At 66.6% G+C, this 19,673-nt stretch overlaps 2 protein-coding genes across 11 annotated transcripts in view; one reads left to right on the top strand and one right to left on the bottom strand.

Annotated features, from left to right (window-relative positions):
- AATK (apoptosis associated tyrosine kinase) overlaps positions 1 to 2,573 on the top strand; it is a 33,590-nt gene extending 31,017 nt beyond the window's left edge. For 5 of the 6 annotated variants that reach the window (XM_053212479.1, XM_053212475.1, XM_053212478.1 and 2 more), the window contains 3 exons: positions 72 to 219; positions 350 to 535; positions 1,533 to 2,573. In XM_053212479.1, the coding sequence (XP_053068454.1) occupies positions 72 to 219; positions 350 to 535; positions 1,533 to 1,573 (375 nt within the window). In that variant the 3' untranslated portion in view covers positions 1,574 to 2,573. The remainder of the gene's footprint in view (positions 1 to 71; positions 220 to 349; positions 536 to 1,532) is intronic. The other variant, XM_053212476.1, reaches the window with a different exon arrangement.
- BAIAP2 (BAR/IMD domain containing adaptor protein 2) overlaps positions 2,445 to 19,673 on the bottom strand; it is a 62,700-nt gene continuing 45,471 nt past the window's right edge. The window contains exons 7-16 of one of the 5 annotated variants that reach the window (XR_008294331.1): positions 17,069 to 17,221; positions 14,453 to 14,668; positions 14,110 to 14,311; positions 13,324 to 13,525; positions 12,282 to 12,350; positions 11,718 to 11,880; positions 10,048 to 10,082; positions 7,532 to 7,579; positions 4,908 to 6,554; positions 2,445 to 3,961 (exon numbers count right to left, since the gene is read on the bottom strand). Coding sequence is in view for 4 of the 5 variants with exons in the window: in XM_027052281.2 (XP_026908082.1) it covers positions 3,892 to 3,961; positions 10,048 to 10,082; positions 11,718 to 11,880; positions 12,282 to 12,350; positions 13,324 to 13,525; positions 14,110 to 14,311; positions 14,453 to 14,668; positions 17,069 to 17,221 (1,110 nt within the window). In the remaining variant the exon portion in view is untranslated. Of the gene's footprint in view, positions 3,962 to 4,907; positions 6,555 to 7,531; positions 7,580 to 9,133; positions 9,511 to 10,047; positions 10,083 to 11,717; positions 11,881 to 12,281; positions 12,351 to 13,323; positions 13,526 to 14,109; positions 14,312 to 14,452; positions 14,669 to 17,068; positions 17,222 to 19,673 lie in introns of those variants that run through there. The other 4 variants (XM_027052283.2, XM_027052284.2, XM_027052281.2 and 1 more) reach the window with 4 other exon arrangements.

Genomic DNA, 19,673 nt, shown 5'->3' with positions numbered 1-19,673 from the left:
GCGGGACGGGAGGCCGTGGGCGTGGCCGCTGCTGGCGCCGGAGCCACGTGCTGCTCTGCTCCTCCATCCAGGAAAGCCCCACCCGGGAGCTCGGGGAACCCTTCCCTGGAGCCAAGGAGTCGCCCCCCGCGTTCCTGGCGGGCGGCCCCCGCTCCCCCAGCGCCCCCGGCCGGCCGCGGCGGGCAGACCGCTCCCCCGACGGCTCCGCGGCGGAAGAGGGTGAGCGGGGCGTTGGGCGCGGCGGGGGCGGGGCCGCCGGGTGGGCCGTGACGTCAGGGTGGGTGGGTCTGCGTGACGTAGCGGATGGGCGGGACCACGCCACGCGAGTGACCGGGCGGCCGGCCTGCAGGTGGAGGGCTCGCGTGGGACGATGGCTTCCCGCCGACGCCGGCCCCGGAGGCCGCCCGGCCCGCTCCCGCCGCGCCTCCCAAGCAGACCACACCCGGCCCCTTCTCGCGCTTCACCGTGTCGCCTGCGCCCGCGTCCCGCTTCTCCATTACGCACGTCTCCGACTCGGACGCCGGGTCCGTGGGAGGTGAGGCTGCGGCGGGGCTGGTGGGAGGGGGGACACGGAGTCGGGACAGTGGAGAGGGCGTCCGGGAGGTTACCTGCTAGGGGCCGAGGCTCTGGACAAGCTCAGTTTTCAGACGGGGAAACTGAGGCTGGGAGAGGCGGGGTCACGCCCAGGCCTGTCTGTCCTGGCCACCTTGGCCTCGGCCTCGCCTCTCTGCCTTCTGGGGAGATGCAGTGCCCCGCACCCGGCTGGCCCAGCACCTTTTTGGGTGCCTAGATGGGATGCCACCTGGCCCTTGGGCCTCGCCCTCTTCTCCCTTCTCTGGAGTCACCAGGCTGGACACTGAGCGCCCCCCACTTCGCCCTCTGCCTGACCCTAGCCCTCCAAACCGGCAGCAGCCTCTCCCATCACGACCTTCCCAGCCCCTTCCGCCCCCACCCCCCCATGATGTGCTTCATCCACTGCCTGCCCCTCTCCCCCTGACCTGGCGCATATCAGACCCGATGGCTCTTGTCTGGAGACACAAATGACTGTGGCTAATGTGCCCAGATCACCCCTCCCTCCAGGCTCCATTCCTCGGTCAGCCTCCGACCAGGAGGGCTCGTCCCTGCCAGGTTGACCCCCCCCATGTGCCTGGCAAGGTCTTTTGCATTCCTGCCAGCTTTCCCTGAAAGCCCACCCAGGAAACGAGATCTCTCTGTCCCCAGGCAGGCTCCGTCCGTCTGGGGAAGAGCCGGGGCATTTCCTTTGTTGGATGAGCTTTGTTGGGCCTGAGCCCTGGTGAGGTGGTGGAAAGAGAAAGGGTCCAGCTCCCACCTAGACGGACAGGCAGACCCATTGCGGTGAAGGGGCCTGAGGGGGGCAGCCCCAGTGGTCGTTGATCCCTAGGCCAAGGGTGGAGGTCAGGGGGGAGTGCTGGGGCAGGGGACTCTGTCGGCTGTCCCCAGAGAGCAGGGCCCTCTCAGGCATCTCTGTCCCCGCTGTCTCTCCAAACACTCACGTGACACCTGTTTGCCAGGCCCTGTAGCAGGTGCCGGGGGCAACTGTAAAGAGGCTTGAGGCCCAGGCGGGCACCCTTGGAGCTTCTGCCAGTCCTGCTCCAGGCAGCAGCGAAGATGGTGACCGAGAGTGGAGACCTCGGTGTTGGTGGTCGTCAGCAGCTTCCAGAGCCTCGGTACCCCATGCAGCGCCCCGGAGCAGGGCGGGACAAGAGGCCTCCTTCGGCCGTGTGCGCCAGTCCTGGGCTGCCGGAGGGGCAGGACTTCTCCTGGACACGGGTTTGTTGCTAGCTGCTGAGGATGCCCTCTAGCCTCAGGCCTGAGCAGGTCCCCTCCGTACAGCTGCCCCTCCGCCGTGACTCTGCTAGCGGGCTGCTTGGCTTCTGAGGCCAGGGGACCGGCTCTTGGCCGGCTGGGGGGGTGGGGGGGGGACTTTGCACGCCCTGCCCACTAGTTCCTGTGGTGAATGACACAGGCCCGCTGGGACGGCCTCTCTCTGCCCCCTTCTCCCCTTCTGCCTGGTTCTGGGTTTGCAAGAAGAGGACCCTGGGCTTGTGTGTCCCCAGCCACCCTTACCTCAGAGTCTGTGGCTGTATTTCCCTTCGGTGACTCAGCTGGACCCGCAAACCCTCCCTCCCTGTCTGGGCCAGCTCCCATCTGAGTCCACGGCTGGAGCCTGGGCAGGTGGGGCAAGGCAGGCGGCCCAAAAGATAGGGGCTTCCGGCCACACCTGTTCTAGAGGTGCCCGCGGCTGGCCAGCCTGGCCCGGCAGCCCCCACAATCCGCGTCAGGGGCCCTGCCTGCAGGGGTGGGGGTGCGGGTGGGAGGGAAGTGGGGGGCTGGGCAGCACAGGGAGTATTTTTGTAACTGCTGTTGTCTGAGCAAATGGAAGCGGGGTGATTTTAAGTTATTGTTGCCAAAGAGATGTCAGATTTACTGTTGCTTTGGGGGTGGGGGTGGGGGAATTGTTTTGGGTTTGTGTTTTTTGTTTTCATTAGTCTGAGGCTTCGGATGCTGGTGCCATGATTTCCTTGTTCCTTTTTTGTTTGTTTTTTAAAAGAAATGAAGCTAAGAAAACAAGCCTTCATGCTAAGCGTGTGTTTTCTTTTGGGGTTTGCGCATAAATCCCTGGGCGGGGGTGGGGAGGCGGGGTGGTGCTGGGGTGGGGCCTGGCTGCCAGCTCTGCCTGGGAGGGCACAGTAGTCCCTTCTGCCCAATGCCAGTGGGGTGCGGGAGGGTGCTACCTACCCACCTGCCCCCCCCCCCCCGCCCCACACCTGCCCCGGGCCGTCCTGGCTGCACCCTGGTGGAGGGGGACAGTGACTTGGGCCCCACCTCTCCTCCGGTGGAGGTCTGCACAGAGTAGGGGAGGGGAGTGACCCCAACAGCCTTCCCTTCTTGTTCTGTAGTTGGTGCTGACTAGGTAAGAACGAGGTGGGGGGCCTGCAGGCCCCTTCCCCCACGGGAAGCTCCTTCGAAGGCCTTTCCAGAGCACGGGGTGGGGGCAGGGTAAGGGTGAGGTAAGAGGGTTTCTGAGGAGCCTGGGCTTCTGTGCTTCTCCACCCCAAACATGGGCTCTACGACCCCACTGGGCCCGTCTCCAGCTTCTGCGGGGCCAGAGGCCTGTGTCCCACCCATGACCCGTTTTGTTTCTGGTACAGGGGTAGGGACAGGCTTTGGGCAGAGCAGGGCTCCAGGGCCCTCCCTCCTTCAAGGGCCGGGGAGGGGTGACTGCTGCCTGGAACTTGTCAGCTGGGGGTGCCTGGCCCCAAGGCCAGTCACTGCGCTGTAGTTCAGCCACAGATATAAACGACGTGGATCTCTGCACAAAGCAGCTGGGGCGCAGAGGGCGTTCCTGGCCGTGCGGCCTGCTGTTCACTCCAGCGACAGGGAAGAGAGCTGGGGGCCAGCAGCCAGCTCTGGACGGGAGTGCGGGGGGCATGGAGGGGTCCCCCAGCACTGCCAGTGGGAGCGGGGCCCAGGAGAGCCACAGTCGAGGGCTCAGAATAAATCTGTGCCGTGAGGATGGTGGCAGCCTCTCCCACGTCCTCTGTCCCAGGCCTCCCACCCCCTGGGGCTGACAGAGCACGAGCGGGCACATGTGGGGCAGCCTGTTTATTGACCAGACACGTGGGGCTGGTGGAGCGTCCCTCCCTGCACGAGCGGGGGCCACTGCCGGCCCCACTCTCCTCAGCCATGGCCCAGGGGCCACCTCCGAAGACAGCCGGGGTCCAGCCCAGGCCAGACTCCAGTGGGGGCAGAGCCAGGCAGGTGAAGGAGAAAATTCTCTAAACGGGGACCACGCAGATTGTTACAAAAGAGGTTCTGTGCGTGGGCAGGGCAGGAGGGTCCTGGCGGGCAGCGGTGGGGACTTGGCCATCAGCTGAGGAGGGGGGCGGACCTGTCGTTGGTCACTGTCGGCTTCAGCTGGACGTTGGCGAAGGGATTCCTGAAAAAGAGAAGAGGGGTTTTAGTGTGGGAGGGGCACTGTGAGGGCGCAGTGCCGTCCTGGGCTGCCCTATGCCCGGGGGGCCCCCAGCCCTGCGGATGGCACCAGCCTGGACCCCGATGGCCCAGCCTCTGAGCTCAGAGCAGGTGGACAATGGAGGCCGCTCGGGGGAGCCCGGGAAGGGTGCTCGCTGGCCGCCAGTGCGCCCCATCTGCAGCCGTCAACCCTCATGGGGCAGGTGGGGGCCGTGGGGCCACCGAGCCACAGGATGGTTCCTTCTCTGCAACCTGAGACAGCCCTGAATGGGCCTGCATCCAGGTTTCATGAGCCGCCCCACAAGGCCAAGGAGGCGCCTCCCATTGGCCCAAGGGCAGCGGCGGACCCATTTTTAAAGACACGCCATCGACAGACACAGACAGTTCAGCGCACACAAACCCGGCCCATGCGTCCCGGGCTCCCAGAAGGTGGCTGGGTGCAGACCCGCCCCACGCCAAGACGACACACGGGGGTGCACGCACACTGGCAGCAAGGAGGCCAGCAGGGGCGGACGAGGGCTCAGCCACCTGTCACCCGGGGGGTGACCCCCGAGGCCACAGCTGACGGACAGATGGACGCGCCAGACAAGAGGTGGAGATGGGACGAGATGAGCACAGCGGACGCCGGCACCCGGCCTGGAGGACCCGCCTGGGCAGGGACAGCACGGGACAGCGGGCTGGGGGTGACGGCACAGATGGCACGTGGGACACGGAGGGCCGGCACGGACAGGACCGCACTCCCGGCAAAGCGCTCGGCTCTGCAGCCGTTACCTGGGGCCGGAGTCGCCTCTGGCGCAGCTGGGCTGGTGTCCACGGGGCGGGCGGGCGCTCTGTCCAGTGCCCAGGGAGAGCACGTGGGGCGGGAGCACCTCCCTGTGTTTTCTAAAAAACTGAGACACTTGGGACTGAACTTTTAAGAGGAGAAGCCGCAGACACTAGCTAACTTCTTGGCGAATGAGGTCCCCGTCTCCGTCTCCGGATGATGGCTGAGAGTCCCGTGTGGGCACACTGCTTACGACTGTCCTCTGAGTCATCGACCCCTGGCTTCGAGGCCGCTTGCAGCCCCACGTGGGGCCTCAGGCTCCTCCACGCGCTCTGGCGCGCTGTTCCGCTGACGCGTACAGACGAGTTTCAGCTTTTTGGCCGCCTGGAAGCTCCCAAGGCCAAGTCTCCTGTGACCAGTGACATCAGCCCCCAGGACAGGGCGGTGGCCTGTGCCCTGACTGCCACCTTGCCTAGACTCTGGTTCTGAAGGAAGGCTCCGGGCCTTGGCTGTTCCCAGCCCGGGTCAAGGCAGATGCCCTGGGGGGCTGGAACTCAGCCAATCTTGTTCATCTGGAGTTGGGGACCGAGCCGAGGACGGAGCTCAGGCCCTAAGCCCGGGGAGGGAGGGCAGCTCCTGTGCTGGCTGGAGCCAGTACAGAGGGCTCAGGCCAGGTGGGTCGGGGCAGCAGCACAGCCAGACAGGCCTCCCCGCAAGACGGTGTCTGGCCTCTGAGCCCCACTTTCTTCACCTTCCCCCAAACAGGGTGAGCGGGGAGCACGCACCATCAACACTGCGGGCTGAAGACGCCCCCGGCCTCCCCCTGCAGCCGCGCCCAGCCCAGCCCCGACCAGAGGCCCCTGGGTGGGGCTGTCTAAGGTGCCTCCCACCTTCTGTGAAGAACGGGAGGGTGTCGGTGCGACCCTGGGCGGGTCAACACCAAGACGGCAAAACCGGACTAAGTTCAGAGCCTGGCCCCGGGGACATTTGTCCCTGCTTGGGGTGCTTGCCAGGGGTGGACGCCCGGCGGCAAACCACCAAGACGTAAGCAAGCTCAGCGGACGGAACCGAGCAGAGGCCACAGGAGCCGTCCAGGCTCCTCCCGCAGGCAGGGCAGGCTGAAGCCCCCGGCAGGTCCAGCGCTGCATTCAAGGGGCAGCCTTTGGGGGCATCGCGGGGTCCTGAGCCCACAGCCCCCGCCTGCAAACCCTGCAGCCCAAGGAGGGCCGAGCGCCTTTCCGTTCCAATCTCGAGGGAAGCGCTATGCCGAGGGTTTAGGGAGTCGCCTGTAATTGTTCCGAATCCACCAACTGAGCGAGAACCTGGTCAGCTGGGAACAGCCGCGTCTCCTTACAGGGTAGGGTTTCCGTCCTTCGGTGATCCTGGAGCAGAGTGAGGGAGCGGCCGGGGTGCATTTCCACTTCCTCCTGAACTTCCTCCTCTGAGACCAAAGTGGTTGCCATGCCTTCAGGACTTCGGCCCTTCTGGGATCGGATCCTTGTCGTTCGGTTCCCCCAGGGCCACACCTCAGGCAGGCTTGGTCAGGGTGCTTTGACCAACCCAGGGGGCTTTTGGGACCCTGCCCCCAGTCGAATCTTGGAGCCAGGCTGATTCTGCGGCTGGGAAGCTGGCTGGTGGCGCTGTGCTGATGCCCACCGTGCCCCCAGGGCCCCGTCCTACACCGGGGGACGTGGTCCCAGGCAGAGGCCAGGCCTGCAGCTCAGAGCGATGGGGGCGTCAGGGGCAGAGGTGGGGCATCGGGGGGGGGGGGTGGAAATGGAAGCCTCTCTGCATCCTGGAAGAAGGGGAGCCTAGAGGCAGCGAAGGCATTTTCACCCTGCCCGTCCTCAAATTCCAGGAGCACTGGTCTCCAGAATCTTCCAGAAACTCCTCACACTGTAGCTCAGACACAGTGAAAGGAGAGGGAGTCCAGGACCCGTTGGGAGCAGCCACTGCCCTTGGAGGGGCCACGTCACTGGTGCCCAGTGGGGTCCAGTGAGCACCATCTGCTACAAAGGACGCAGGTGAGTGTCCCGGGGTGGCGGGGGCAGAGACAGATGGGCGGCACCGCCACCCTGACCGAGGTCCGGGGCCCAGGGTGCTGGCTGTCCCAGGACGGAGAGGAAGGGGCCGTCACAGGATTGGCTGTAGCAGGCCCACAAGGGCACCCACACGCGGTGGTGCAGGCCCGATCTAGAAAGCCTGGCACAGCCTCCTGGCGCCCCTTGGGGCACATGCGAGTCCGGGCAGAGCGGGCACCAGGGCCACCGTATATCCACCTGCCCCAGCAGCCCAGGCACGTGCTCCTGCTCCGGCGTGCCTGAGGCCCTCATGCGGGCACGAGCCATTGGCACCGTCCCCGAGGCCCACCCAGATCTCCCCAGCCCCCAAGGGGCTGCAGGGCTCACCAACCAGGGAGCCGGCCAGGCCGGGCTCACACCCACACCCACAGGCGTGGCCTGAGGGGACGCTCAGCCAAAGGAGCCCAGAGCTGGCCTCACAGCCGATCACCGGGCTTCACCCTGATTGTGGCCGAAGCGCCCCGTAGAGAGAAACCAAGGCAGAGGGCCGGGGCCGGACCAGGCCAGCGGTGCAGGGAGGTGCCGTGGGCGCTGGGGTGCAGCGGGGGCAGCCAGTCAGGCCCACAAGCTTCCAGACAGAGGCAGCAAGTCCCAGAGCCCGAGGAGCGATCCAAGGGGAAGCGAAAGCCCAGAGCCCAGAGCAGAGGCAGGCTCGGCAGACCGGCCAGCGTGAGAAAGCCGGGCAACTTACTAACTCTAGTCAGGGGCGGCTCAGAACCTGGCCACTTCCACATCGGCGCTGCAAGGAAACACAAGGGCTCAGTTGGGGCAGGTGGGTGCGGAAAAGGGGTCTGCGTCCCCCGAGGGGGACGTGGGGAGACACCTGGGGCCAGAAGACCCTCCAGGAGCACGAGACCTGGCCGCGGGGGACAGCGCTGTCCCGTGGCTGTTGGGAAGAGAGGGGCGAGCCGGCGGGCAGGTGCGCGCCCCCTCCCCCCCCCCCCCCCCCGACCACGCGGCCCAGGACCCAAGAGGGGCGCGCCTCGGTCGCTCTGTGGAGGCCGGCCGGCCGAGGCGGCCGGGCCCCGTGCGCGCGGCCCCGATCCCACGCGGTGGACCCGGAAGGAGGCACCACACCAAGCTCAATGCAATAAATAAAACTTTTATTCAAACGACTGCGGTACAGGGCACAATTCAGAGTTTTAAAAAAAAAAAAAAAAAGAGGAAAGAAAACAGGAAAAATATTTTCAGCACTTTACATGTTCATACAAGTTTTGCAGTTTTGTGTCTACATTCATCCATTGAGCATGGAATCCCCTGGATTTGAGAGCTGTGAGCAAAACGAGAACACCAACACGGAAGGCTGTTCACACGGGTCCATGTTCTGGCTTTGTTTTTTCCTCAAATAGAAAACGGGTCCGTCTGTGTCTCGAGCGGCTTCTCTCACAAACACTAGTCCACACGAGAGCGGGCGGAGGGTTTTGTTAAATCACATCAGAAAAAGGAGCGTCCACAGCTTCACAGGGGCTCCCTCGGCGGAAGGGCCAAGCGGGGCCGTGCCCTCGCTCACTTCCCAGACTCGGGGTGTGAAGAGGCCACTGAGCCCAGCGTGTCTGTTTCTGGTCAGCAAGACACACAAAAAGACGAGAGTGTTCGGGGAGGTGGGGGGGGGGGGCGGGGACCGCCCGCTTCCCCCAGGCGGCGGGCGCGGGCGGGCGGGGGGGCCCAAAGCCGCCCTCCCCGGGGGCCAGCCCCGCACCCTGCCCGGTGCAGCCTGGAGACTCCCTCACGAGGCTGTGAAGCGGTTTCCAGGACACGTGGGGGTGGTCTCTGGAGGTCTTTGGAATGTCCGAGTGTGGCCGGGCGGCGCCTGCTCCCGACCCCCCGCCCCGCCAGTGTGCCGGGGGAGGCCACACGCCCTCGCTCTGGACTCTGTACACCCTCCGACGGTGGCCGAGGAGAAGGAAGCGCTCAGGGGCCCGGCCTGCTGGGCCGGGTGGGGGCCGGGGGCCGTGGCCTCCCTCACAGGAGCGGCCAGCTTCCTCAGGAGGCCCCCCGAGCCGGGCACGAGCCCCTCCGTGGGTGCGCGCGGCCCTCGGGAGGGCGCCCGCGGGGCCGCGACCTCCGGGAGCTCCCGGCACCTTCCGTTTCCTGGCAGATGCCAGCGTCCGCTGGGGGAGTCAGATACAGAGTAACAGTACGTACAGCGGAGTCCATGCATATGTTTTTGTGGTTCAGGAAAGAAGAGTCCTTTTCCGGTTTTTCTTTGCTTTTCTTCTTTTTCTTTTTTTTCTTGTCTTTTCTTTTTTTTTTTTTTTTTTTTTTTTTTATAGATTTTTCTTTTTCTTCAAACTTTAGACTTGGCTCGTGGTGAGCCTTCAAGAGGGGACAGTGCATCGTGAACACGGCAGACGCGGAGCAGAGGCAAGGACGCCCTGCCCCCGCTGCCCCGCCGGCAGCTCCTGCCCGGCGGGCACACGGGGGCGGGGGCGTGTAAACACGGGGAGCAGAGGTGGGGCAGCACCATGGACCCTGGGGGATCTCAGAGTCTGGGGTCACCAACCAAAAGGCGGGGAGAGGGCAGGTGGGAAAGAAAAACAACCCGAGAACAAACCAACGAGAGCAGAGGAGGGAACCGATGGAGACCACACAGATGGGGGGGGACTCTTCCGAGCGGCGGCCGCCCGTGGTCAGCGTCCTCACACTGTGGACACCAGCGTGCCGCTGCCGCTGTGGGACAAAGCACAGGACACTGCCAGGCCGCACGCCTCTCTTGCCGCGGCTCTGCCCACGGTTCGGGGTCGGCCGGCTGCCCGGCCCTGGAGGAAAGGCGGGACGCGGGCCAAGCCCAGGCGGGGGGGGGGGGGGGACGGGACGGCCTGGGCTGGTTCTGGGGAGATGAGCCCAGGGGCGGGCCGCACCCCGCTGGCCGACGCAGGCCTGGCCACCAGGAAGGAAGAGGGGGGCGCGACAGAACCCGGCTGAGGGGCTTCCTGGAAGGCCGGGAGCTCAGGGGCCGTGGTGGGCACAGAAGCAGGTAGGCTACCGCGGTGGAGGGCCCGCTCCCACCGACCCAGGGGTGAGAGCATGAAGGCGACCTCCCAGGACCGTGCGCGACTGCCCCGCGACCCCCGTGGCTCAGAGAGGCCCCGGAGAGGGGCCTCCACAGTCTGCAGCCCGATCTCGCGGAGCTGGCCCCGGAGGGCCCGTGAGAGGGGCCAGCTCCCCCCCAGCCAGCGCCCCAGGACACGCGTGAAAGCCCCTTACCTGCTCACAGCCCGCGCTCCGTAGTCGTCTAGACCCTGGGGAGAAACAGCAACACAGGTCAGGCTGGGGGTTCTGGGGGTGAAGTGGGGTCTGCAGGGCAAGGCGCTGCCCATAGCCGAGGGCATGGAGGGCCCCTCCTACGTGCACAGCGGTGACCTCCCAAGTGCGTTGGGGGCATCTCATCTGGCCAGCGGCAGATCACGGGATCACATGAGCTCACGCTCACAGGCACACACAGACAGTCCAGGTGCTGGCCCCTCCCACACGCGACTCCCGAGGTGAGTGGGCCGGGCCCCAGGACACCTGCAGGTTACCTAATAGGAGCACCAAGGCAGGTGAGGCTGGGCTGCGTGGAAGCCTCTGGGCAGGTAGCGGGGCCGTGCCAGGGACGGAACCGGTGCCACTTGCGGGGAGGGGTGATGGCTGGGCAGGAAAGTGAGCCTGGCAAGGCCGAGCAGGCTCCTGCAGCCCCAGACACCGGCTGTGGCTTCTGGCCTCGGGGGTGTGGGGCTGAGGGACGGGGGCTGGTCAGCCACCACATCTCTGCCGCCTGGCCTAGGGCCGTCAAGGGGTGTTAGCTGTCTCAGGGCCAAAACCACACCCAGAGAGCAGGAGGTGGGAGGAGCAGGGCCACACCCGCCTGGGCCCAGCCAGCTGTGTGTGGGGGGGGGCCAGGTGGGGCTGCATGGGGCCGGCTGGCCTGGTGACTCCGGGGTGCCGCGCCTCTCCCAGGCTGGATCGGCCTCTCCCTGAGCGCCAGCCCCAGTCTCACCTTCTCTGGAAGGTTCCATCCAAGGGCCTTAGCCACACCTCCCCAGTCTGGCACTTCCCACCACCTAATCTCAAACTACACGTTCTCGTTCTCGCTGTGTGACAGTGAGCTTCTCAAAGGCAACAACCCCCCTCACAGGGGCGAGGCTGCTCGGGACGGGGCTGGGCGTGGCCCTTCTTGGGCCCCACCCACCCGTGACACCGCTCACCACAGCCTCCGTCAACCCAGATCCTTGGTTTTCACTCATGCTGCCCAGATCTTAGAAAAACTTTTCTTCTCCTCCCTGCTGCTGCCCGGGGCGAGGGGGGTGGGGGCGCGCCGACCCTTAAGCTGGGGCTCAATCCTGGACATCGGGACCCAGAACGCATTGCTGGCCCCTGTTCCCACCACAGCCACAGCAAATGTTCTAGAAGCCTTGGGCTCCTCCAACCCTGTGAGCCTCCCCAGACAGAGCGGTGGGGGTCCCAGCAGTACCCTCCACAGCCACACCCCAGTCCCACCTGGGCTTTGAGACCAACATCACGCCCTCCACGTGAGACCAACATGCCCTCCTGCCTCTGGCCTGGGTGGCCTGGGCATGAGTGCCTGGTCCTGTCTCCAGAGACCCAGACGCACACGGAAAGGTTCCGGCCACAGCACAGGTCTCAAGTGCAGGTGCTCACATCCACACGGACCCATGACCGCCAAAGCCCGACAGCCTCGAAGAGGGGGCTCCTCGCTGACACCCAGGCTCCTCCCGAGAGTTGGGGTCCGGGGCAGCGTCATGGCCACCACCACCGCCCCGGCGGAGGGAAGGGCAGGCAGAGGGGCCGCCGTGCCTTCATCAGAGCCCCGCGTCTGTAGAGGGTGCCTGCTGGTCGCCCCTTCGGGCCCCCCTCTACCCTGCTGTGGCGCTCACCTGGGAGAAGGCAGGCACAGCCACGCTGTAGGGCCTCTGCTTGAAGGTGCCGGCCGTCTGGGCAGGGAAGGCACGCGAGGACGTGCCGTAGTCGGGCGGTGGCAGTGCCAGCTCCTCCTTGTCCAGGAGGTTGCCCGTGCTGCTGCTCTTTCCCTGCTGCAGGCTGTGGGGGGAGGGGGGGTGGTGCTTAGGGGCCCGGCCGCCCCGGCCCCCCTCTGGCCCTCCACCTCCCCCGCCTCCCTTGGGCCCCCTACGGAGGCCTCGGCCTCCCTGAGCCGGTGGACCGGGCCCGGAGGGGCGGCGGGAGGGACGTCCCGCAGCCCGTGAGCCCCTCGGCGACCCCCGCCCCACCCAGCGCCGGGTGACCCCCGAGGCCCGCAGACCCTCCTCACAGAGCACCCTGCACCCACACACCCCAGGAGCCTCAAACACTTCCGTGCGGGCCGTGGGGGCAGCACCGCGAGCAGAGAGCGGGGGCCGCCCGCAGAGGTGCCCCCGCAGTGCCCTGCTCTCACGGCAGCCTCTCTGGAGCGAGGGGCCAGCGGCCAGGGCCGGCACACTCACCTCATGTGCAACCTGTCGCTGCCGTCGCTGTCCAGAACCCGGGTGTAGGAGAACGGAAACCAGCCCCGCCTGCAAGACAAGGCCGGGTGAGAGGGCTCCAGGGCCGGGCTGCCAGCATGGGGGCGGGGGGGGGGGGGCTGGGGGGGCGAGGGGTTCCGGCCCCCAGGATCCCTGCCGGGCTGCGACCGTCTGCAGAGGGAGCTCATACGAGCCACTGGACGGGAGGCTGGGGACCCCTGGGCAGGGCTGGTCTCTGGCCGCACAGCCACAGGCAGCCACGCTGAGTGGGGGCGTCGACACCCGAGAAGCTGTCTGGCGGGGGGAGACGGGTACCGTGTCCGGGACTGAGGCTCCCTACCGATTTCCCTGTTCCTCGTTGCCCCCTCCCAAGATGGTGTGGCTGCCTGGGGGCCGACGAAACGTCAGGGCTGACTCTGCTCCGGGATGGGAGCCTCCCACGCCACCAACAGCCGCATCCAGAAACATCTGGATGACAGTGGGGGTGGGGGGGTGGGGAAGGGGCAGCACCCGGCCAGGCGGTCCTGAGGCGCAGTGAATGCGAGATGCTGGTGCAGCCTCTGCATGATGTGCTCAGTGAGGCCGTGAGGACGCAGCTCCCAAAACGTGACCGTGTGGCTTCTAGAACCCCAGCACAAAGGCTGATCGAAACGGACTTGGGGACAGCAGAAGGCTTTGGGGCTGATGGCCAACTGGGAAGCCGTACACCCGACAGCAGGGAAGGCGCCAGACGGGCCGCGGTGTGCGTGTGCGGGGCCCCGGGCCAAGTGGGTGACGTGGGCAGTGAGGGTGACGGGCTGGCAAGAGACAGGAGGCTGTGGTTCTGAGGTGCGGTCACGTCTGCGCCACAAAGATTTTCCGACTGAAGGCCCCTGGCGGGATAATCAGGCTGGGAAGGAGCCAGAGCCACCAGGACCTCTGGAGGCTGCAGGGTCAGGAGGGGGTGTCCCTGAGCTCATCGGAGTCCCGGCGGCCCGAGAGGCCCCGACGGCTGGCGGGGAGGGCCCGGCCTACGGACACTTACATTTTTGTCTTCTCGCTCTCCCCGTAGTGCCAGCCGTCACGGGCCTCGGGCACTAGCAGGGTGATGAGGTCGCCCTCCTTGAAGCTCAGCAGGGTGCTGTTGTCCCCGGCCGCGTGGGAGAAGATGGCTTTCACTCGCATGCGGCCGTTGCGCTCCAGGCCGGCTGCCATGGAGCTGGAGCGGGGCAGCGTCTTGGTCTCAGCTGCGGGACGACAGGGCAGCAGTGAGGGCACTGACCGCACGCCTGTCGGCTCGGCCGCCTGGTGGCGAGAGGCTAGAAGGCCCCAGGTGGGGCTGGAGGGGACGCTCGCCAGCCTCCAGGGCCATTTGGACAGAGACTCAGGAAGGATCCAGCCACGGACCGCCGCCCACCAGCTGCAGGGATTCCGGGCCGGAGCCTGGCCTCAGCTCTCCCATCCGTCATCGGGAGGCGCTCGCGGGCTGGGGGAAGGGGCGGGCTGCCGGCCACAGGATGGGGAGGCACAGTCCAGGGACCCGGGCAGTAGCAGGGGTGGGGGCATCCCACTGTCCGTCACAGCCCGGTCGGACATCACCCGCATGCTGCCATCACAGGCTGAGCCGATGGCGTCCTGGCACGGCCCCACCTATCGCGGTCACGGCCTGCGGCTTGCCAGAGACAACGAGGAGGGCCGGGCGAAGCCCGAGGGCCCAGGACGGTATCTCCAAGCGGGCCCAGGGGTGCTGCACAGGAGCACACGTGCCCGGGGTTCTGGAGACCTTCCCCCCCTCCCCGCGGTACAACCAGGGACACGTCCGAGCCCTTACTGGCAGCGTAGCTGTTTTTCGGAGTCACGCTCTTGCGCACGGGGAGCGTGTTGGAGTAGGAGTCGCTCAGCTTGCTCTGTGACTGTGGTGGGGACGAGGCCTTAGGCTGGGCGGCCTTGCGGTCGGCCCAGGGGCTGTAGTCCTCGCCATCAGGGCCTGAGACGCCATTCATGACGGGCGCGCTCTCCTGGGCGGACAGCCGCTGTTGAGAAGGGGGGGGGTGCGGCGTCACGGGAGGGCCCGGTCAGGTGAGGCCGGCGTGGAGACCCCTCACCCTGGTGAGGGCGCCCCAGGTGCAAGGGGTGGGGGCCGTCTTCTCACACCCAGGAAGCTGTGGACTCACCCCCACAAACGGGGCCAGCTCAGGGGGCACCGGCAGAGGCTTGGCCCCCGGAATGGGGTCTGAGATGACCAGGCTGGACTTGGAGGCCGACAAGGCGCTGGGGAGGACAGAGCCGTTGCTGCTGGCCATCAGCTGCACCGCGCGCTCCGGGATCTTGTTGGGGTCGGCGCAGGCCTGTTGCCACAGCGGCAGCTTCTGTGCCAGCAGCTCCTTGCCCTGGAGCAGAGGAAGCAGGGAGGGGTCAGGGCCGGCCGCAGGCTTGTGGCTGGGCACACGCGGGGGCAGGGCGGGGGGGGGGGGGTGGCGCCCCGCCGGGCCGCACTCACCTTGGATGCGGCCCCCTGGAGACGCGTCCCACCCCAGGTGGGGTCACCTGTCTAAGGCTGAGGGCTGCTCTTCACCAGGTGGTGACTCACAGCCAGATGGGCCACCTGTGAGTCCCTGACCCCGACCCGGGAGAGAGGCTGGTACGCTGCAGTGAGCCGTGTACTGAAGGGGCCACTGGGGCTGAGATGAAACCAAGGTCCAACCGGGGCAGGGACCCCCAAAGAAAGAAAGAGGGACAGTGGCTCACACTCAGGCACGAAATGGGCAGAGCCTCCACGGGCAACCGTGAAGTCCCGGGAAGAGTGTCACCCCGGGGTACCCCAGGGCCAGAAACCAGGTGGTAAAAGGACAGGGTGGGAGCCGTGATGGCAAAGGGACAGAGCACCCAGGGCCTAGCTGCAGTCACGCCAGGCTACGGGGAGGATGCGGAAGGCAGGGTCCCGTCCGGCGGCACTTGGGAGACGCAGGGTGCTAGGTGTTCCTGCCCCCGCACCCAGGGGCCCAAGAGCCCAGATGTCCCTTTGGTGTGCACCGGGGTGTGCCCGGGGCCCAGCCAGCCCCACAAATGCAGGGCCCTAACAAAGGATGGAGTAGGGAGGAGTAGTGAGGAGCAGTGAGGACGGTGTAGTGAGGAGTCCCAGCATGGGAGGGACAGCCAGCAGCCTGTGGCTCCCTGTAGCCCATCTGGGGCCTTGTGCCTAATACACGGGCAGGTCCAGGGCCGGGGGGCCACCGTGGCCGCTATGGGCCACCTGACCCGCAGCCGACGCCATAACCTGAGTCCCATGCAGAGCCCGGAGCTCCTGGGGGCAGTGCTCCTCAGCTCAGGGCAACGGCTGTCTTGGAGACCTACGAAGCAGCTGTCATCGCTGCCTCTCCCCACTCGCCCTCCCACTTCTGACCTGTGTCTGGGAGGGAGGGGGCGTCTGTGGGGTGAGCTGGAGGAAGCTGGAAAATGGCCCCTGTGAGCAGATCCTGCCCTCCACCGCCTGCTGGTTTGAACCAGGGACCCGCGGGCCAAGGCCTGAGGGCTGGCCGGGTGATTCACAAATAAAGTTTGACTGAACATGGCTGTCTGTTGGCTCACACATCTGGGGCTGCTGCTGCGTGGGACCACCACAAGCCCAAAGTGCTTCTGGGCCCCGGCTGACATAAACGGGTGACAGCTCTGGGTGGCGGTGACAAGGCGGGCCAACAGGGGCCTGGCACCAACGGGGGCAACCCCAGGCTCAGCGTGTGACCCTCAGAAGGGCTCCACAGCTAAGGTGGCTGGCCAGCTGGGGCTCCCAACCGGTGACAACAGCTCTGTCTGTAGGAGGCGCCCGGTGGCCTGCTACTGGGAAGCGCCTGGGAGGTCCTGCCCTGGTACCCCAACCTCTGTGCCTCTCTAAACCCGCTAGGGAGGGCTGGGTCCAGCTCCCCGGGGACCATGGCTTTCCTGCCCTCCGTCCCCGCGCTCTCCCTGACCTGCCACACCGCCAGACCGCCACCAGAGGGCGCACACGTCCGCCACAACGCAGCCTGGAGTGAGGCCGGGGTGCCCCCCCTGCTCTGGAAAGCCTGCTGGCGAGGCTGCCCCGGGGAGCCTTCCCAGCTCCCACAAGGGACGCGGCTCTCTTCGCCAGCTCTCTTCGCCATACTTGCCTTGCACCTGCGCACAGGCCCTCGCGTAGGCCCGGGCAGGCAGAGGGGGGCGTCTACCTCCTCCCTGCCCAGGCTGCGGGGACCAGAGGGCAGGTCTTAGATGTGGCACACGTGTGTGAATGTGCATTTACCCTGCTGCCCCACAGGCACCTTTGTGGGAAAAGGATGTGAACTGGGGTTTCTCACCACACCGGTTGAGCTCTTGGAATGCTCTGGAATGTTCCAGTGGACATTAAGGACTATGAACGGGGGCTCCTCTGAATCTGCCTGTTCCTGGGGGGGGGGGGGGGCAGGGGGCGGGGGACGGGGGGCTGTGGCCTCTGGGGCTCGCCAGCCTCCAGCGCGATGCTGGCCTGCAAGTTCCCCACACCGTAGCCCTCCCCGAGGACCTAGCCCTCCTCAGAGGAGACCCTTTGGTGCTACTGTCCCTAAAAAAGAGCAGCTGGCAGTTTCTGAGAAAGGCCTCAAAACGTCTGCAGCGTTTACCCTGGGGATTTTCTGACCAGAACGCTGTCCCTGGGGACAGCCTCAATGCACAGAATTACTGTCATCACAGCTCTCGGGCGGACAGGCCCCCGATGTCTGCAGGGAGCCGGTCCACTTGAGCCCACGAGGACCCTGCCCCTGCGCCGCGAGCAGCCCCACCTTTGAGTGGTAGGCGGCGGAGTTCTTGGCCACGGCACACTGCTTCTCCACCAGGAAGCAGAACCTCCTTCTCTCCTCGGTGAGCGCGGTCTTGTAGCCGTCCGACACGTAGTTCTCCAGCTCGCCCTGCTTGTTGCTGATGGCGTCAATGTACTGGGGGGCAGGAGAGAGCGTGGGGGGACGGCACAGGGTCAGGCTCAGCTAGGGGTGGAGGCACCTCCCACCGGCCCACGCTGGGGTTCGGCCACAGCTCACTCGAGCCAAGAGGGTGAGGACAGAAGTGACACCAGGGCCGCCCCCCAGCCCACTGCACCTCTGTCCCCCAGGAGCTTGTGTCTCGCCGACCCCTGTCCCCTCAGTGCCCCGGCAGCCATACACGTGGGGACCGTGCTGGCGGGTCACACGGTGGGACCCGGTGGCAGCGTGGCACCTCCTGTGGGTGCCGACTCCGAGCATCTAAAGCCACCCCAACAGTGGAGCGGGAAAGCGCACCGGGCACCGTGTGCACAAGAATGACTAATCCACACCCAACCCCGCAGAGGTGGGCAGCGAGCGCAGGAGACACCCAGGCCCTGTGGGGGTGGGCAGGGGACGCAGGAGACACTGCTTGATGCTGGGGCGCACGGGAACATTCCGATTTTGCTGGAAACTTCCAGAAACAAAGCACCCTCAGGACTGCAGGCAGCCGTCACAGGGAGGCAGGAGCACCCAGACGCACACCGCCAGGGTTCGCAGCGCCCTCTCCAGGGCGTCCGTGCGTTGGGGTCTCTGGGGTCTGGGCTCTTTCCGAAGGGAGCCCCTTCTCGGCTGCAGAAGTCCCTTTCAGCTCCCTTCCTCTGCTCCCAGGGGGCGGGGGAGGGGGGGCACGGCCACGCTGCTGCCCTGCAGGGGTCTCTGTAGCCCCCAGGGGTCTTTCCTGGAGCAGCCCCACCTCTGGCAGGGGCCAGCCCGGCCTCCAGGGGCGCCTCCCCCGCCCGGCTCTGACTCAGAGAGGGTAGGCGGTGCTGAGCTGACGTGGGCGACCGGAGGAGGTGAGCAGAACAGGCTGTTCCCGCCGCCGCCTCCCTTCCCAGCCTCGCTCAGCTGGAGGGGTGGGGGGTGTGGGGGGGGGCAAGGACCGGCCTGTGGGCGTGGCTCGGCCAGCGTGAGGGAGCCACGACGCCCCACGACAAGGCCTGCCCGTCCGGGCCACCAAAACCCAGGGGCCTGTTCCCTCTGCCCCGCAGACCGCCTACCTCACCACGCCGAGGGCAGCTTAAATAGGCCTCAAAATGGGCAGCCCGTCGCCCCCAGCCCCACGGAGGCCACAGCCCTGAGGAGTAGGCCTCAGCCCTCCAAATGGCCACAGGGCCCTGCAGCCCATGGGACTGAGGGAACCCGGGATGGCTCTTGCCAGAGGTGGGGCTGCTCCAGGAAAGACCCCCGGGCTACAGAGACCCCTGCAGGGTGGCAGCGTGGCCGCCCCCCCCCCCCCGCCCCCCGGGAGCACAGAAGCAGAGGAAGGGAGCTGGGAGGGACTTCTGCAGCGGAGAAGGGGCTCCCTTCGGAAAGGGGAGGGGACCGGGATGGCAAACCCCTGCCAGCCTGGGAGGAAAGTCTGAACAACAGGTAAGAGGCCCCCCTGGCGGGCTTGCTGCTCTGCTCCCCGAGCCCTGCTCAGGCCTCCTCCCCCTTCTCCCCTCCTCCACCCTGTTCCTCAGGGCTGCCCCAGGACGACTCCTCCGGTTCTGGAACGTGCTCCCGCGGGACCTCCCCTGCATGGCGGCTCTTCCGGGAGGCTTCCAGGTGTGCGGCGCCCCTGGGGGTGGGGGACACGGCGGCCGAGGCTCCCCTGCACCATTCCTCAGATGCCACCCGGCTACTGCGGGAAGAGGGTGCCTGCCAAGGGGACTGCTCACACCCGCACCCACTTCTAGGGGCCCCGGGAGGTGCCTGTGAGGGAGGGGCGGCGGGGGGTGGAGGCAGAGGCCCAGGAGACAACACCCGCTGGATGGAAGGGGCTGGAAGGGCGTGTGCACCAGGAGGGGAGGGAAGGGGAGGCGCCCGTCCCCCTGCACCCAGTGCTCATGTCGCCTGGAAGGTCCCATGCACACTCCCCCAGGGCCTGTCAGGGACGCTGCCGTGACCCTACCGGCTTCCACTAGCCCACAACCCCTTCCTCGACTCCACACACAGGGACTCAGCCCAGTGCCCGAGAGCTGCATAAGGGGGCAGCCTCAGGAGAAGTTTCTGCAAGGTTCCAGGAGGAGATCAGGGTTTAACCCCCAGGAAAACCCCAATCCACCCCCCTCGTGCCCCACCTCCTGCTCTCCCTGCAGGCCTTCAAGGCCGGCGGGCTGGGGGTGAGCCAGGCACGTGGAGGCCCATGCCTGGTGACAGCTAGTGCACGGAGTTCGGCACGCAGCCTCGTGAAGGGAGGCCCAAGGGGAGGCTGCCCAGAGCGCCGGCCTCCATGCCAGCTGTCATCTAGCGGGGACTCTGAAGAAAAAGAGGGGCCACCGTGAACGGTTAGCACAGGACAGCGCGGAAACCGGGACGCGGGGCCCCCTGGGTCTGCTCGCCCTGAGCACGCAGCTGAGGACAGCTCCTTCCGAACCGCGGCCCC

This window comes from Acinonyx jubatus, chromosome E1 (assembly GCF_027475565.1).
Source record: "Acinonyx jubatus isolate Ajub_Pintada_27869175 chromosome E1, VMU_Ajub_asm_v1.0, whole genome shotgun sequence".
In the NCBI taxonomy this organism is placed as follows: domain Eukaryota; kingdom Metazoa; phylum Chordata; class Mammalia; order Carnivora; family Felidae; genus Acinonyx; species Acinonyx jubatus.
Note: the sequence above shows the minus strand (reverse complement) of the source record. Positions and strands in the feature narration are given on the sequence as shown.